This window comes from Camellia sinensis, chromosome 10 (genome assembly GCF_055761805.1).
Source record: "Camellia sinensis isolate YWXY chromosome 10, ASM5576180v1, whole genome shotgun sequence".
NCBI lineage: Eukaryota > Viridiplantae > Streptophyta > Magnoliopsida > Ericales > Theaceae > Camellia > Camellia sinensis.
Window position 1 is genome coordinate 142,334,554 of NC_138970.1, and position 18,817 is coordinate 142,353,370.

General features: G+C 35.2%; 1 protein-coding gene across 10 annotated transcripts; it reads left to right on the plus strand.

Annotated features, from left to right (window-relative positions):
• The first annotated feature begins 744 nt into the window (after positions 1 to 744).
• On the plus strand, positions 745 to 16,048 carry LOC114281573 (uncharacterized). 10 transcript variants are annotated; one of them, XM_028224067.2, is made up of 11 exons: positions 745 to 902; positions 4,204 to 4,292; positions 4,411 to 4,637; positions 6,527 to 6,656; positions 10,131 to 10,208; positions 10,288 to 10,414; positions 10,524 to 10,990; positions 11,201 to 11,358; positions 12,453 to 12,545; positions 13,916 to 14,566; positions 15,514 to 16,048. In XM_028224067.2, the coding sequence occupies exons 2-10, from the start codon at positions 4,272 to 4,274 to the stop codon at positions 14,022 to 14,024; spliced, it is 1,410 nt and encodes a 469-aa protein (XP_028079868.2). In that variant the 5' UTR covers positions 745 to 902; positions 4,204 to 4,271; the 3' UTR covers positions 14,025 to 14,566; positions 15,514 to 16,048. The 10 variants fall into 10 exon arrangements, with proteins under 10 accessions (XP_028079868.2, XP_028079870.2, XP_028079871.2 ...); XM_028224069.2 differs by having other exon boundaries at positions 15,675 to 16,048; XM_028224070.2 differs by having other exon boundaries at positions 10,291 to 10,414.
• Positions 16,049 to 18,817: the final 2,769 nt, after the last annotated feature.

Here is an 18,817-nt window from a genome sequence, read left to right on the forward strand (position 1 = left end):
AGCTTTTAGAGTAAATTAGGCCTCATTTGGCAACATTGAAAAATAACATAAAAAGCAAAATGTCTCTAAAAAATTCAAAAAACTAACAAATAAAAAAAAAAAATCAACAATTCATTTCTACTCATTCTATCTTTTGTACATTTTTTTATAAAAAAATAAAAAATATTCACATATATTAACTTTTTTATCTCATATTTTAGCAAAAAATAAAAAAATCCCTAGAAAAGTTTGTTCGCGAATGAAATTTTAGAAACAATTGGAAACATGAAAGGCCAAACAAAAAATAAATAAACTTTAAGAGTGAGAGTAGAAAAATGGCAAACCTAAAAGGGGCAAAATGTAATTTACAGATTTATTATTTTTAAATCAATCAATCCAAACCTAACAACCATCCCCTTATACTCTGTACTTTTCAACGTTCAAAAGTTCACACGTCTCGTTTGTTTTGAAAGATAGAATAGAGGGGATTGATAGTGAAAGGATTAATAGTGAGGATATTATTAGTGAGGGGATTGATAGTGAAGAAATTAATAATGAGGAATTGTTAAATTATTTTTATATAAAATAATAAAAAAAATAAAAAATATAAAAAATTAAGCATTATATTTAAAAAAAGTTCTCAATATATAAAAAATAAAAAAAATTATAATCCTCTTACTATTTTCTAATACCATCTCTATTTTTTCCTTACCAAACTCCCTCCCAAAAATATTAATAATACCAAAAAATTAATAGTCCAAAACTATCTCCGTAAAGAAACAAGGGCGTTAATAATAAGACCTGTGTTACTAATCCCGATACCCTTCCCATACCCTAAAACAAACGGGGCCTCATTTCCTTGTTGAAAGAGTGCGACCGAGAGCGAGAGATAGCTGAGGCGAACAAGAATTTCTTCTTAAGAGGTAAGTTTTAATTTCGTGTTTTGATCATTTACTTAATTAGGGTTTTGATTCTACTCTTTTTTCTGATTCTTTCATGGTGATTTTTGAGTTTATATATATGCTTCAGTTTTCAATCTCTAGGGTTCGCTTTTTTGGGTTTCTGATGATTTGTGGCTTTTGCTTTGTTTTTGTTGCCTTTTGGTTCTTGTGTTAATCTGAATTGTAAAATATTCACACAAGAAACGATCTTGAGCACCGAATTAATCTAGACTGATAATCTGTCAACAAAACCCCAATAGGAAAACGATCTTGAGGACTAACAACCTCTCGATTAACCTCTTTCAATGGAGATATTTGACTTCTTAGGCCACCAAAGAGCCCCGATTCTCAACCATCTGGACTAGAAAACTCAACCCTAAAATCGAATATCCCTGGAAACCATAATCTAACTTCATCACCACCAGCAATCATTTTTTGGGGCATGGTCCTTGGTGTGCAACCAGTTGCGGTGGCAGTGGTCGTGCCACCGATGATGCTACCACATGCTCTGCCTAGTCAGACTCCTAAGATGATGAGCGAGATTGGGTGCCAAAGCAGGCTCAAGAAAGAGGATCAACAGCATGACGATGGCTCTGTTCATGCGGAAGTACATGAGTTTTGTTTTGATCTGTCTGATTGCGTGGTTGAGGCTCTTTGGAAGCCCTATTAGGTTTGTCCCTCCTACTGATGATGATGTTGAAATCGTGCCATACGTCGTCATTTTCCAGTGACTCTAGTGTCACTGTGATGCTTGTAGTTGGAATGTTCCAATACTCTTTAAGGGTTGCCACTTTTCTTCACAAACAAAGGACTTCTTTCTATTGAAAAAGCTACTCCTACAACAATTTGTACGCATGTTAAAAAATAAAAAAATGCGTTGTACAATATTTTTTTTAAACATTCAAAAACTGGAATTTGTGAAGTGTTTGTGAGGAAAATGATTTTGGCCACTGTATTTTTTTTAAAAGGCTCTATATAAAAAAAAAAAAAAATCGTGATCAAGCAACTTTTGTTTGTTCCAATAATATTTGAATTAGTGAGTTGACAAATGAACTTTAGAGACTTGCAATTAAAAGGAAGAAAAAAACAAAACAAATGAAAGAGCTCAAATTTAAAACTTTATTGAATCAGTTATTTGTAAAATGTAAAAAAAGGTTTGAATCAAAGGTTCAAACAATTAATCAACATGAAATATAGCACATAAGAGAAGAATCATCAAGTTATTATCTTTCCATGAAATGCATAAAGTGCAAACCCTAATTTTTTGAAATTGGAGGATACTAAGCGAATCCCCTATTGAGCCATAGTGTATAAGCATGAACAAACTCAAAAAACACCATCCACATACAAATCACCTCAAATATTCAGAATTCAATGAATTCATGGTTTAGAGAATTGATAAACTCCAAAAAAAGAAAACTCCATGTTATCTTTCAATGAAATAGACAAAGGAAAAGCCCTAATTTTCTCATTGGAAGGTAACAACCTTATATTCCTAGTTGAATCATCACCTTGAAGAGGGTAAACATCTTGAATCGCAATACCACAAACAAACCACAACAAAAACTACAATTTTGAATAAAATAGTTGTCAAATACTTGACTTGATGTTGAGAATCGTAGAAATTAGATCAAATTGAATGATTTTAGAGGCGCAGAGGCCAAAATCGAACTTTAATGTCGAGAGAGAACGAAGTGAATCCAGATTTGCAGTGATGGCATATGGTTGTGGAGGCTAAAGTTTTGAGGTGGATGCAGGGATCGTAGAGCGATGAGGAAGATAAAGGGCAAAGGAAGGGAAGGACCCTAGATCAAAAGGGATAGGTACTAAAGTGCGAGGGGAGCTTCGAGTGCACTGACTTGGATTTTGGTTTTGACTTTCAACTGTGTTCAAAGTTTGCATGAATTAAGGTCGAGAATTTGACCCACCGCAATGACACACATCCATGCGAGTGCCTCCTGCTATCTCATTAGTGGTCAATAGGGACACTTACGTAAATGGTTGCTTTACAGGGTAAATTGCCCTTTGCCCACCTTAAGGTTCTTAATTATCTATTTAGGCTCTTAATTTTTTTCCCACTTTAGTTCCTAACTTTTTAAAATTTTCTCGGTTACAGAGTTAATATTCGTTTAAAAGTGGATGAAAAACGTTATGTTGGCAGTCACGTGACATCATAATACATTATTATACAAATTTGGATAAATTGCCCATTGCCTCCCTTAAATTTTAGTATCTTAACACTTGGTCCCTTAAAAGTTTTTTTTCACACTTAGTTTCCTTATGTTTCTAAATTTTCTCAGTTTGTTCCAATAGCTATAATTCGTCCAAAATTGGACAAACGACAGCCACATTGGCCCCAATTCGATCCCCACACTCCACCGTCCCCTTCCCTCTCCCAAATCTGATGAAATGTTGATAAGATTTAAGTGATGGCATTCGATGGGTTGATTTGAAGGGAATGTGTTGATGGATGCTTGATGATGGTTTTGAGGTGTTGGTGGTGGTATTGAGGAGGTGGACTACGGCGGTTGATGGTGGTGTTGTTGAGTTGTTGGTGATGGCCACGAGAGTGGGAGTACTGTTGGGGGGGGGGGGGGGGGCAGTGGTGGCTTATTATGGGTTATAGGTTTGGGTTGTTATGCCTCAGATCATGGAACCTGAGACTGTGAACTGGTTTAGAAGCATAAAGGTGGGCAAAGGGTTAAAGAGGTCCAAGAAGTCTCAAGAAGAGGGTTCAGCAAGTCAAGGAGTTAAAAGGAAGAATGTCAACAGAATGGACCAACCGCTTGACGAGATGAAAGACCAATTGAGCGCGCAATACAGATAGCACAGGTGTCAAACAGAGTCCGAAAAGAAAGGCCAGAGACCACTTGAGTGAATTGGTGATTTCTTGAGTGAGCCGTTGACCATTTCTGCTCAGGCAGGCAGAAACTAAGATGTCACATTGACTGCTCGAGGACCACTTGACGACCATTCGAGCGGTCTGAGACAGTAGGTAAACCTAATCTGCTGGGCAACCTTTGCCCTATCCGAACCAAACAATGGTCACACAGACCCTCAACCAAACTCGACAACAAGCATTCTCAAAATGTAAATTAACGACAGCAATACACAAAATGAGTCAGTGCATCTTGATCGAATTAGTGGTTTAATCTTTAAGTAACATGCGGAAAAGAGTTCGTTCATTGATTTTTTTCCTTTTTATGCCCATGTATTTATATTGCTGTGAAGAAATAATAGAATTATTGATTGCACTGAGTCTTTAAAATATATTTGTAATCAGGATTTCAGGTATTGGGTTGTTGAAGGTTGCTGCTTCCAAAACAATCTCATTTGGGATTTGAAACAGCTATGCGGGGATATGATAGAGATGTAAGAAATTTTGGAGTTCATGTTGAGTTTATTCTTCTCCCTCATTTTATGTATTAAAAAATTTGTGTATTTTTTACACTTCTTTCTATCTTATAAATTGTATTTTATTTTTGTGTAGGACTATGAAGATTTGGATGAGTATGAAGAGGATGGCGACAAGCAAGAAGAGGAAGGGATTGGTGAAGGGGAATATGAAGAAGAACCTCCACAAACCACGCAGGAGGAACTGGAATACCTTGAATTGAGGCAGCGATTAAAAGAAGGTATCAGAAAGCAGATGAAAAAGGAATCTGGTTCTGCCCTCTCTAATTCCCAAGAGAAAAAGAAGAGGCTGCCCTTTGACAAGTGAGAACATTGTGCAATTTCACAAATTGACAGAATTGTTAATTATTTTACTAGGATACAATGTACATGTTTAAATTTCATATTACTTACTTTTCCAGAACACTGTTACTGACAAGATTTAGCTATATATTTTCCTTTTGTGAATTTTGCACAAGTAATACATCATAGAATTATATTATTATCAATAACAGAGACTGAGACTTTTGTTTTTTGTTTTTTGTTTTCCTTTTGTTTGTTTGTTTAATTAGAACATATATTGTTTTGGCGGATCTGAGGTTGCACTTTCAGAAATATGGAGATATGGCAAATATCATGGTGACTACATGACTTCTCATAGTATCATTGTCGTGATCTCTGTTATCAGAATCTTACGATTCGCGATTCGATTCACGATTTGATACGCAATTTTTGCAAAATCGATACGAATCTATAAGTAAATCTATTTTGGAAGTGAATATCTAGTGAATCACACGATTCACAATCGATTCACGATTCAATTCACTTTTTACGATTCATGCAATTTTTGAAATTATTGTTTTCGACTCATTTTTTCGACTCATTTTTTCCATCTTTTTAGTGAAAATGACATGATACAATTTCTAATAACATTTAATACCAAAATAACCAACATATATATATGATTTGTTGTTATTTTAGTGATCATGGAGTTTTTTATAGGATTCAATCAGATTCAGTCAAACCTAACATATGTTTAACTTTTCTTCTCATTTTTTTCCCCTTCAAAAAATTGTAATATATCTTCTAAAGATATTTAAGATTAAAGTTACACTATGAATTAATTATTACTATTTTATTAAATTGAATATTACATGTGTGAGGTCAGTTATACTTTTTAAAATGTGTTAGGCTTTAAAATAAAATATCCTAAATAATTCTTTCTTATTATTTGTTCACTCTTACTTAGAAAAGTATATATGCTTATTGTCCAAATATCAATATCGTTGTAAACTATTGTTACTTTAGAAACAAATAGTTTGTCTATTTGGTTATTATTTTTATTAAGAATGGTTGATAAAAAATATCTAAAAAATAATAAAAAAAAAAAGGTAAGATAGTGATTTTACATAGAAACCTTTGTTAATTTCTTACCTATTAAATTACGTGATTATCATTCAAAATAACATTTTTGTTGATTTAAGTATAAATATTTTATATTCATAAGATATATTTAACATCTAAATGTGTAGATATATGTTTTTAAGTAATTTAGAAAAAGTGACCGAATCTTTACGATACACGATTCGATTCGATTCACGATTCGGTACGAGGCCATTTCGATTCACGATACAAATCTCGATTTGACAACTATGGTCGTGATTATTATCACATACTGTCTTTTGGATTTATTTTGTGCTGGGCCGGCTTTAATTTAAACCCAAGAATAAAACTTTTGTTGTCTTTGATTTTGCTTAATGTTTGTTATCTTTTCTTTCCCTTCTATCAAATTGATATAACATGAATATGAAATATAGTTTGACATCATTTATTTATTTTTTCTGGCCTTTACGGGTGCCTATGCAAAGAAATACGACTTATAATTTATCAAATAATAGAAAGTACGTATGTGTGAATTTTATGATTGATTAAGGACAATTGTTGCGCTGGTATCCTCTACCATCACTGTGGCATTCCCTTGCTTCGGAGGCACGGGGAAAAATGTTCCTCTTTTTCTTCTTTTGTGGTGTGGTTTTGGTGTTGATCTAAAATGTTGGGTGATTTTGATGTTTAGGCTACCATTTTTTGGATAATAGTTTATGGTACTTTGAATATTTTATGAATGTCCTAAAGCTTTAGTTTTCAATTTTGAATTTTATAATTATATGGTATAGAATCTCAGCCATTACATCCTTTTTCCCCATGTTCTGCAGTTTTGGATCCTTCTTTGGGCCTTCACAACCTGTTATTGCTCAAAGAGTAATTGAAGAAAGCAAGTCATTCTTGGAAAACCAACATTTAACAGCCAAAGTTTCAAAATCCCATCATGATGTGGGTACCATAGTAAGTCTCTTGTTTTGTTGTAGTAGTACATTCCTGCATGCTGCAAATCTGATCTTAACCTCATGTTCTTCCAATGTGCTCCTAGAGGGTGTACTGTCGATTGTACAACAATTTTGTTCATTGTGAGATGTTAGATGCATGATCCTGGTTAGCCTAAAGCAATAGAAATTGATGCTTTGACCGCACATATTGCCTCTAATAAGCAATAACCTGAAATTTTGCGAGGATTGGCCTTAGTTATGGTGGGAGGAAAACATCTTGATACTCAATTTATGAGGTTAATTTCCCAGTTTTTTGCCTTTAAAAATGCGTGATATTTGATGGGCACACTTGATACATTGCATTGGTAGAGTAGAGGTTTTATCAGTATGCTCCTTCACTATCTTTTTATTATTTTACATTATATATATATATTCATCACAATTAAATTTAACTATTGATGTAAGATTTCTGAATAATTTCTGTATATTCAATTGTGTAGAATTCACAAAGGGTTCATTAGTTTATATAACCCTAAACCTATAGCTGAAAAGCGAAATACAATCAATTGGAATATTTACACCACAATCTTTCCTAATCCCTAATATATGATATATATACAATATATTCTCACAGCCCTTGCTCAAATTCAAGGCGTTTTAGCAAAAAATACTGAGAGTTTGCTTAGAAGAAATCAAAACCGAGCAGTGGTATGAGTTTTGGTAAAGAAATCAACTAGTTGCAGAGTTGAAGTGACAAAAGGGAGGAGCGAGATAAAGCCAAACTGTAGATACTGACGAACGAAATGACAATCAATCTCAATGTGCTTTGTCCGTTCATGAAAGTTAGTGTTATGGACAATTTGAATAGCACTGCGGTTGTCACAATAGATAGAAGTTGGAGAAGACTGAGGGATGCCCAAGTCAGATAAGAGATAATGAAGCCAGACAATTTTAGCAGTAGCATCAGCCATAACACGATACTCAACTTCGGCAGTAGAATAAGTAACAACAGTTTGTTTCTTGCTTTTTCAAGAAATCAGTGAATCACCAAGAAACATACAGAAATCAGAAGTGGAGTTGCGATCATTAACATTATCAATCCAATCAGCATCAACATAGGCCACCAAGTCCAAGGAAGAAGTAAAAGATAACAAGCAGCCCTGAAAGATAGTACCGTGAAGAATTCGGAGCGAAGCAGCCCAATGAACAACATAGACAAGATTAGGGCGAGCAACCGTCAGATAGACTAAGCAATCCAAAAGCTCTCGAAACAAAGTAGGATCATCCAGAGGGACACCATCAATAGTGTTGAGCTTCACATTAAGCTCAATGAGGGTATCAAAAATGTTAGTGTCAGTAAGATCGGCACGGTGAATAACCTTATTAGCATACTTGGCTTGAGACAGAAAATAGCACTTAGGAGAAGAAGCGACCTCAACACCAAGAAAGTATTATAATGGGCCCAGATCCTTCATTTTGAAGGTGCGGAAGAGATGTTGCTTGACCTCAGAGATAATAGAAGAGTCAGAGCCAGTAATGATCATATCATCTACATACAGTAATAGGGCAACAAAACCAGTAGAAGTGTGGAGGAGAAAAAAAGCAAAGTCCTAGGCACAAGGATAAAATCCAAGCTCAGTAACAGCTATTTGAAAGTGATCATACCAAATACGGGGAGATTGTTTCAAACCATACAAAGCACGCCGAAAAAGACACACTTGTCCAAAAGAATTAGGAAGACTAGTGGAAGGATGCACATAGACTTCCTCAGTGAGATGGCCATTAAGAAAAACATTCTTAATATTCATGTGATAGATAGACTAATGACAAACAACATTCCAATTAAACCAAAATAACCAAATTAGAGATCCAAATCATCCCACAAACCAGATGACCCGATGAACTAGTCGAACAAGAGAGAGAGAGCAGACCTTCGCGAGGATTAGAGAGGCTGGGAGAGAGCTCGATCGCAAAGCAGAACGAGGGAGATAGAACACTCTTGCTGTCTTGAATCAAAGATTCTTGACCTAGAGACCCACAAATATCAACTTAGAGTATAGAATCAGAAGTAGAGAAAGAGAGCAAGAGAGAGAGAGAGAGAGAGAGAGAGAGAGAGAGAGAGAGACCAAATTGTAAGAGATGAGAGCCAAAGTTGATCTTGAGGGACAAAGTCAGACACCACTTCGATTGCGTGAAGAGATTCTTCAGATGATCACGAACCCCGAGAAAAATGGGAAAGAGCTTAATCGCGAAGCAGAACGAGGGAGATAGAACACCGTTGCTGTCTTGAATCAAAGATTCTTGACCCAAAAGACCCACAAATATCAACTTAGAGTAGAGAATCAAAAGTAGAGAGAGAGAGAGAGAGAGAGAGAGAGAGACCAAATCGTGAGCGATGAGAGCCAAAGTCAATCATGAGGGACAAAGTCAGACACCACTTCGATCGCGTGAACCAGAGGTAGAGAGAGATTCTTTAGATGATCACAAACCAGAGGAAAACGGAGGAAAAATCGACATAGGGAGACCAAACCAACTTTGAAATCACCATACCAATGTGACCCAACTTCACAGCAGAGGCAGTAGATCATGACCCAACAGTTCGATCGATCACGACCTGGAGCAGCGAACCAGAATTCCAGAGAGCAACCACGAGTCGAAGCACTTAGTCGAAGCATTGAGAAGACAAAGACCAGTGAACATGGCTTCAACATCGGTGCGAGGCCGAGAGAGAGCACAAATCAGAGAGCAATGGTGACAACTCTAGGGTTTCGGACATAGCTCTGATACCATGTAAGATTTTTGAATGATTTCTATATATTCAATTGTGTAGAACTTACAAAGGGTTCATCAGCTTATATAACCCTAAACCTATGACTGAAAAAGGAAATACAATTAATTGGAATATTTACACCACAATCTTTATATTCTCACAATTGAGGTGCTATTTTCCATAAAAAATTGTCTCCAAAGGATTTTAGGGATCAGAGGATAGCTATTTCTATGGCCTTGATCAATTAAGTGTCAATGACGTACTCATTTTTTCATCTATGGCTATAATTTCTTGTAGTGAGACCCTCTTTCATTCCCCGTTTTTTATTTTTTATTATTTTCTTCTTAGGATTGCAAAGGTTTTTGCTTTGGGATGTAAGATATTTTGTTGTTATGGGAGATCTGTTTCTTACCTCGAGTCTTGAGGTTCATGGCATGCCTTGCCTTGCAGTTGGAATGTTGGATAACGACTAGTTTTGCTTTCTTCTTTTTAACAAAATATGGTTGGCACATGATCCTTCTATGAGGAATTGCTCCATCTAATATTCTGGAGATTGGGCTGATTTCTGGTCTGTTTGTTAATTGGGCTGGCCAATGGGTCTTTCCTATTTTCCCAGAATGTGTACTATATAGAATGCAGATGGGCTTAAGTTATAATTTTTTATTGCTTTCAACTTCATTTGAGTTGTGGTTAATCAGTTGATGACCCCACTTGTCCATGTAGAAAAAAAAGAGCTTTGCTTCAACCACTGGTGGGTCAAAAAGTCAAGTCCCTAACCATCGTCCTAAAGTTGTAAATCAGGTTAGTGTAAGGAACCTGTTGTAGATTTTTTTCCCTGTAGTTTCTAATTTTATTAATTTCATAGAATTTTCCACTTAAGCAGGTAAAAATGAAAGTCCAGAAACTTAAGGATATGAGAGATTACTCTTTTCTAGTGTCTGATGACGCAGCGCTTCCAGCTCCTGCAAAAGATCCTCCAATTCGAAATGTCGCTGTTACGAATTCTGGTGTGTTGCTGCTTTTCTGCACTGTATCTGGTTGTTGATCTAAAGCCCAAAGCATACTATTTTTATTGAGAAAATTTATGCAGTTTTTTTTTTTGGGGTGATGTTGAAGATGCGAGATCAGCTCAAGTGCCACCAAAGAGCAAACAGTGGTCAACCAATACTGCCAGACAATTTCCCAATAGTTGTGAGAGGAAACCTGTGTCAACAAGTAGCCAAATGCATCCTAAAGCTGGTTCCCACAAGTCAACTTCCACTAGTAAGCCCATTCTGACATCAGTTTACTCTAGAAAACAGCTTGGAAACAATAATGGGAGCGGGCCAGGTCGGCCTCTGGGGCCAAAATGCTTGCCTTCTAAGGTGCCAGCGGCCGCAACAGAGAGGGTGTCCGCATCAGGTTCAAAGAGTGCAAGGAGTTCCACGCCTAGTGTGCACAAGCCACCGTCTTCGAAATTGCACCTGTCTGCTCCGAAGCAACCTTCTGTTCCAAAGCAACCCTTGGAGCTGAAAAAGGCAATTCAGGGATCTAGCAAAGGAAAGATGCTGCCCAAACAGCCAGTACCATTCTCTAAACCCCAGGTTTAATCCCGTTTACTTACGCCTGTACGATCATTATGGTTGATTTTTCTGTATATTTATTTAAAGATATCTCAATTTGTCATTTTTTTCTCTCCTGCCCTCGCATGAATAATGGATGCCTTCAGCCATTTCCCGGTTGACATCTGTATATCCAGGGAAGGGCGATAACATTTTTTAAATAAAATTTGTCCTTGCATGATTTGTTGACAGATAAACAAGCCACTAGTAAGACCTCCATCTCGCCCTACAGTGCGAGAGGACCGCCCGAAGAAGCAGCCTGTGAGACCGTACTTTGATGATGATGAGGATGAGGATGATGATGATGATGAAGGTGGAAGAGCAATTAGCATGATTAGAAGTATGTTTAGGTAAGTAGAAGCCTTCTGTTTTTCCTTCATGTGTGTTTTTCAATGATAGAAATTCATTGTTGTTAAATTGCGAATCGAATCGTGAATCGTTTGGCTAAAATAGTGAATTGTAAGATTCATTTTATTTAATATAATTCTATATGTTTATATACATATAAAAATACATACAATGTTTAAAATAAACTAAGTTATCAATATGACTAAATTATATGTATGTATATACATATAAAATCATGTATAGCAATATAACTAATTAAAATATTCTATATATGTGATTCGTGATGAATGACAAAATTTTTGTCTTTCACAGTTGAGCAAAGTTCTGCTTTCTTTCCTTTTAATTGTGATGCTGTTCTATTTGTGCTACTGTTTATTCAAGACTACTTTTGTTTATATTTTCTATATATTATGGTGAACACCAAGGTGGACATGCAGTTCAATGTTGAAATTGAACTTAAAGTCGGGTTAATATTGTTCAAATTTAAAAAATAGGGATCAAAGTGAAATTTGAGTCAAGCTACAGGCGTGAAAAGTGTAATTTTCGCCTTATTTAAAACTAATTTTTCTTTGTTGCTAGTAGACCACATCTTTTTTCGAGATGGCAGAACCTTGCCCACAGTGATGATTTGACCCAACAGAAATGGAATTGGGGTAGGCTGTTTTGCCAACTGGCAAGGTTTTGGTTTGCCAAGTTATTTGTTTGGCTTGGTTTGTGTTTACTCAAATGTCGTTCGATCACAAATAACTTGGGTGATACTTGGGACCTTCTCATTTTAAACAGACCCAATTATCAATAATTTTAGTGTCTCTGTTTTTTTCCGTTTTTGTTTTGTTTTGTTTTGTTTTTAAAGGTTTTTTAAACTGGATATGGTTTGTTGTGTTGGATATATTATATATGTGATTTCTCGATGTTTTTTGCACCCAATCTGGGTGCACAACCAAACCAGAGACGTAATGAATCAGTTCTAGTTTTACCTCTTTTAAGGAGATTTTATAATTGCATGACTTGGGCCTTTGTCGCTATATTTTAAATCTCAACTATGAAATTTTGTTCCCTTGACCAAACTAAAGCAAAGTGATGATCTTCATGGCAGGTATAATCCAAACAAATTTGCCAAACGTGATTATGATGATGATAGTGACATGGAGGCAAACTTCGATGATATTATGAAAGAAGAGAATAGGAGGTTAGTACGGTTTTAGTGAAAGTAGCATGGAATTCTTCTTCATTTTGGCTAAAATTTATTATTTTGTTTACTTCACTGTGGTATCTGAACTTCTGCCTTTCGATCAAGTAGGTTTTACCTGCTACCTGTTTAATTTTTACAACCCAGAATGCCATTTTCAAAATTTTCATCCAATATTTCTACGTTGTCATTTTATTTAACCCTCTCTATCTGAGATGCCATTTGCTTTTGTTGGTTTACCTGCTCTACCGTTCAACGTTTACAAGCCACAACTTCATTGTCCTTTTTTCATCCAATATTTCTACTTTGGTATTGTGTTTAGCCCATTCTGTACGTGCCATATCTGCTCATATCCATCCACTATTTGTCTTCCTGTCGTTATGGGATTTTTTTTTAATATTAATAATAAAGACCTGCATTCTGAGAGAAACTTGATCATCTTTGTAGCTTATGGTTTGTTGGGGGTGTTGAACAGTGTTGTGACCCTATTGATGAGGTAGAATTTTGATTTATGAGAAAATTCAGAATAAAATGAGATATACACTCTGTTTGTCAGAATAAAATGTGATAAACACTCAGTTTGTTTTGGCAGAATTTTATTTTGAGTAATGATACATACCTCTAATTTAAGATCTCTAAATGGAGCGGAGCACTAGTGAGGTGGAAGAGAGAGAGAGTAGAGAGAGATAGAGAGAGAAGTGTGGGCTTCACCTTCACATGGGTACACTCCACATCATTAGAGCTCTCAAATTAGAGCTCTCAAATTAGAGCTCTCAAACATTATTGTTTTATCTTTTGCAATTTATTTGTGTTTGATACAAGGAAAAACGAAAGTCAAAGAAAAAATATTTTTCGTGGTTAACAAAAAACAAGCTCATTTGGGAGGAAAAAGGCGAAAAATGTTTTCCAAACTAAAGTCTTACCACCCTCGCCACCTCCACCCGGCCACCACCATCTCAACCACATGGACACCACCACTAATACAATTATTAGCACATTAGTTTCATGATCATAGCTGAACATAAGAAAGTGCTTTCTGGAAGAAAAAAAAATTAGTAAAAAAATATTTTTCTCCAAAACAAACCAGAGCGGCATTACTTACCAAAAAAGAACTAATCATGTCAAGCTGTTTCTCCTAAGAATGTTGGGTTGTAATCAACTAATTCTTACTTGTGATTTGGTTCAACAGTAATGGTTTTGTGGGAAATGAAGAGAATGAGTGTGCACTTCTTGTATTATATACTAATATTATTATGGTATTCTCTTTTATATACTTCATTGGTTAGGTATCTTTATGTTTATCCTTTTTTCGCTGGATGTCTTCTTTATTGCTCATGTATTTTTTATTTTTTTGGGGGGGGTTGATTCAGTGCAAGAATTGCTAGAAAGGAGGATGAAGAGGAACTGCGCAAAATAGAGGAAGAAGAGAGGAGGGAACGTTTGAGAAAAGAGGCAAAGAAGCGCAAGCTAGGCCAATGATGAGCCCTACACAAATGAAGCTCTGCACAAATAATTTTATTGTCATTAAATTCTTTGTTGGTTAATTTTTTTTGTCTGGTGTCAATTATAGTTTTAATTTTTTTTTTTTTTTGGGAAGGTGGTTGTATTGCATTTGATATGTACATTCCTTGTATCTTGTAATGCTACTCTAAAAAGCTCCTTGTCAAACATTCCGGATAATCTTCGTGATTTTGTGGGCATCGAAGGGCTCGTGATTTGCAAAAACAAAAATGCTTCCAACCCCCAAAAATGCTACCCCCGTGACCCCCAACTAATGTGGACGAGTCAAGTGACCTTTCACGTGTATCACAGCCCACGCACCTTCTCCTTCTCTCTTCTCATTCAGAATTCAAATTCTCCCACTGAAATACAGATCAAAATCTCCCTGTAATACAGATGTGTCATCTCTATTGCTCCCTCTCTCTCCTTCCCTTGATTCCGATGAGAGAGAGCCTGACAGGCTCTTTCCCTTGACTTCGACGCCAGACTCCTGACTCTCTCTGACGAAGGACGACTAAGAGGTAACTCCGACTTCGACTTATATCTCTATTTGCGTATATATATTTGTGTATATATATTGAGTATATATGTATCTTGTGTATATATTAGGACTTGAGATAAACATTTGGATTGAATGTTTGGATTTGAGGCTTTCACAATCTGATAAACAATTCGAATGTTTGGATTTTGGCATTGTGATCTGGGAATTGAGTAATCTTTACCTTATCTACCACATGCTCGATGAAATTCCTCAACCAAATCTTCTAGTTCTAACCCTTTTTGCAAACCTCTTTTTCGTTCACATTTTGATCATTGATTCCGGCTATAATTATTTTTTTATAAATTACAATTTTTTTTTTGTTTTTTTGTTTTTGGCCTTGTGTTGGACCTGTATTGTACAAGGAGATATGTTGCTGGTTGTGAATTACTAGGACTACAAAAAATTGTGAAAATTGGGTGTTTTTCTCATAAAATGTCGATCTTTTACGAGTTTGGTTCTTAATATTGCATCTTAAGCTTCTTGAACTTTTACATTGAATATGGGTTCTCATTATATTGTTCTTGTTTTGTTTCATACAAACAAACAAACAAAATTTGCCTCTGTACTATATATAACTCTGCTTTGCTTGCTTTGGTTGTCTCTGTTTTGATGTTCTCTTTTCTTGTATTTATGTATAGACACATTTTATATATATCTTTTATATTGTATGCACATATATATTTAGTGTGACAGATTTAAGATTCTTTTGATTTTTGGTCTTAATAAATGTGTTTTGTGTGCGAATTATATGAACAAGAGGCCAAGTGAGCCCAAAACATGATAGCCGTATTACCATACATTGTTTTAACTTGAATATAGGTGCATTCACAGTTTAATGAGGATTTGTATTATATAATAATTTTAAAAACTCACGTTGGACTTTATGAAAATATAATCATTATACTTTTTGGGTTTATACTTTTGCAGATGTCTACTTCAAGTGTGAATGGCAGTAGTTTAGATCGGTTGACATACTTCAACAAAAATTGTCGTAGATGTAATAAAAAGTCCACTATTTGGATTTTTGAGACCGATCGAAATAAAAACAAATTATTCTACTTTTGTAATGATTGTGGTGGTTTTATTAGATGGTGCTTTTGCCTATGAATTCACAATGCAAAGGTGATGAAATTCCATGACAAGTAGAAGGAGAAGTGCCAACTGTCAAAGAACAACTTCGATCTATGACCGAATAACAAAGATTTATGAGGGATCAACTTCGAATTCAGAGCGCAAAGATATAAAAAAATGGAATAAGTGTTGTTTGTGTTGCTTGTAATTGGTGCCTTATCACTTATAAATATGTAATAATATATACATGCAAGTTAGAAGTAGAAGTAGAGTGAATACTCGTGTATGGTACTGTGATTTTTGAGAGCAAGTTATGTTTTGTTGTGTATTGATACTCAATTATTCTACATGTTTTGTTTGAGTGGAATGATATATAACTTGTTTAAACTTATAGAATTTGTTTAATATTTGCATACACATTGTGACTGCTGTTCAAACAAAATATTTATCTCAGGACATAATGTAAAAGTTTCTTCATAATAAGTTTCAACCTCAAACATAGACTGTAAAAGTTCAATAAACTAGGACATAAGGTCCACAATGTCCATCACTCCTGGTGTGCATGCATTAGAACCAGATGAGGTTGGAGATCTAGATCCAAAATTTTTAGTTAAAGCACATATCAAACTTCCTGGTGTGTCTCTTATAAAGTCTGATAGGGTAAGAGATGTGCCTCCAATAGCATTATTACTAGTGATAATTCAATTAAAAGTACATGTTAAAAAAAATATTTTTAAATGAAAGCAAGCAATTGATGTAAAGTTATCTTATGAATACGTACCGGTACATATATATTATTTTGCATGCCAAACATATAAGGATGATATCGTGTATATGCACTAGATTGAGCTTGAGCTTCAAATCGAAGCACCTTAGCAGCCTATAATAATAAATAATGATCAATGATTGAAATTTATGAATTACTTTAATGTAGTTGAATAGAGTTTGTCAAAAAAAAAAAAAGAAAAAGAGTTGAGTAGACAATTTACCTTTGCTTTTGTATGTTTTTTTGCTGTTGCCTTGAACCAATTCACTATTTAATCTACTTTGGTAACCTTTTGTCTGGTAACTGGACGACCTTTTTGCCGAGCAACCAAAGGACTAATCACCTTCTTAGTACTAGCTCTTTTTGTAAAACTAGTGGCAATCGAACAAGTAATACAATTACTCCCATCACCTGGTTCATCTTTCATGACTTTATCCTTGATTGCATCCAACCCAAGGTCTATAATTTTAATTTTGTTTTCAGAGTTGCTAACAAGTTGTACAATGCCACTCAATTTCTTGTTCATCCTCTCATAGCAACTTGCATTGAAATCTTTATTTGGAACTTCGTTTATGCACATTCTCACAAGCACAACAAGTGAGTGAGCACACACAATGTCTCTAAACTCAAACAACTGACACATACATTGAACTTCACATTAAGTTGAATTAAAATAGACAACAAAGTCCACATGCTTCATTTTCTCACAAACTAACATCGCTTCTTGGACATTATATGTACAAATTGATCCATCCTCTTTGACAATCAAGGCTTGATAGTAAACTAATCTCTTCAACTCTCCTTGAACTTTTTTGAATTTTGCATTGGTGTGGGCTTGCTGAAATTGCTTCTCAAAACCATATATAGTTAGGCAATCAAACAATTTGTGTCGAGACTTAAAGTCTACTTTCTTCTCTTTCTCTACCTTACTTCTCAAGACATTGTCATATTGTTCAACAAATTGCTTTAATGTAGTCTTTGGGTTGATATTTCCATAAAAAACTGCATTTATGCTTTCACTTCGTTATGTAGTTGACATGCCATCCCAAAAAACGTCTTTAACGTAGACAGGAACCCATTGATGCCACTCATCATATAACACTCCGAACCACTCATTATCATGAAGATTGAATTTTGTAAGCATCTCTTCCCATTTATTCTCAAATTAATCTCTTGTCAAACAGCCATAAATTACATTTTGCATAGCCAACTTTATGAGTTCATATTGAGAATATCCTTTCAATTTCTCTAGAATTTTTTTCATTATATGCCATAAGCACCATCGATATTGAGCCTGTGAAAAGACAATTTCTATAGCATTTTGCATAGCTCTGCACTGATCAGTTATGATAGCTTTTGGAGGATGATCTGACATGCAACTTAACCACGACTTGAATAGCCAAACAAATGTGTTAGTGTCTTCAGTAGATAACAATCCACAACCAAGCAAAATGGACTGTCCATGGTGATTAACTCATACAAATGGATCAAATGGCATGTCATATTTGTTCGTGAGATAAGTTGTACCAAATGAAACAACATCTCCAAATGCTTCATGTGATACCCCTATTCCGTAATATGTTAATTGATCCTTAATATGAATGTGATTATGTGTTTTGATATGATTGTGTGCACCATTATGTGAAAATATGTGGTTTTGAATTTCTATTTGTTCACCGTAGGAATATCTATTCGATTATTTGCTTTGGAAATTAAATTGAGGGCTTTATCGGCCACAGAACCCGAAATTGATTACGCCGTTGAGTTTGGCATAATTTTTAGAACCTACGGTGAAATTTAATTGAAAACTGATTCGGGTCAAATTAATCAGATTTAATTAATGATTTAATACTCAACTATTTTATGTTAAAATAGTGTATATGAGTGGGGCTATACTATAAGCCTTATAAAGTTCAATTCCCTCCTTTTACATGACTTTGTCTGATCAACTCTAAGAAAAAAAGGAGAGGGCCGGCTGTTAGAGAGATAGAGGGAGAGAATTGTGTAAATTTTGACTCAAGCTTGGAGATTTGAAGTCTAGTTCAAGAATTAACCATAGATTGGGCTTCTAGGTAAGCATTGATTCTTGAATTCATGAGTTTAAGGTGTAATCTTGTGTATTCAAAGTTAATTAATGGTCAAGAGCATGTTTTGAATTTGCTTTGTTGAATTAGAAGACCATATATACATGCATGTATGTAATTGTTTGGAATTTGCATAATTGAGCTTGAATTACATGATTCATGTTGCAATTTGGTTGAAATCCATGTAAATCTGTAGTTGAAGCTCATGTGTAATCACCATTGGTATCATCTAAGTTGGGAATGGGAGCTAGACATTACGTGCATGTACAATCTATGAAGATAAGAGCCTTGAATGCATAAATGTGTATGC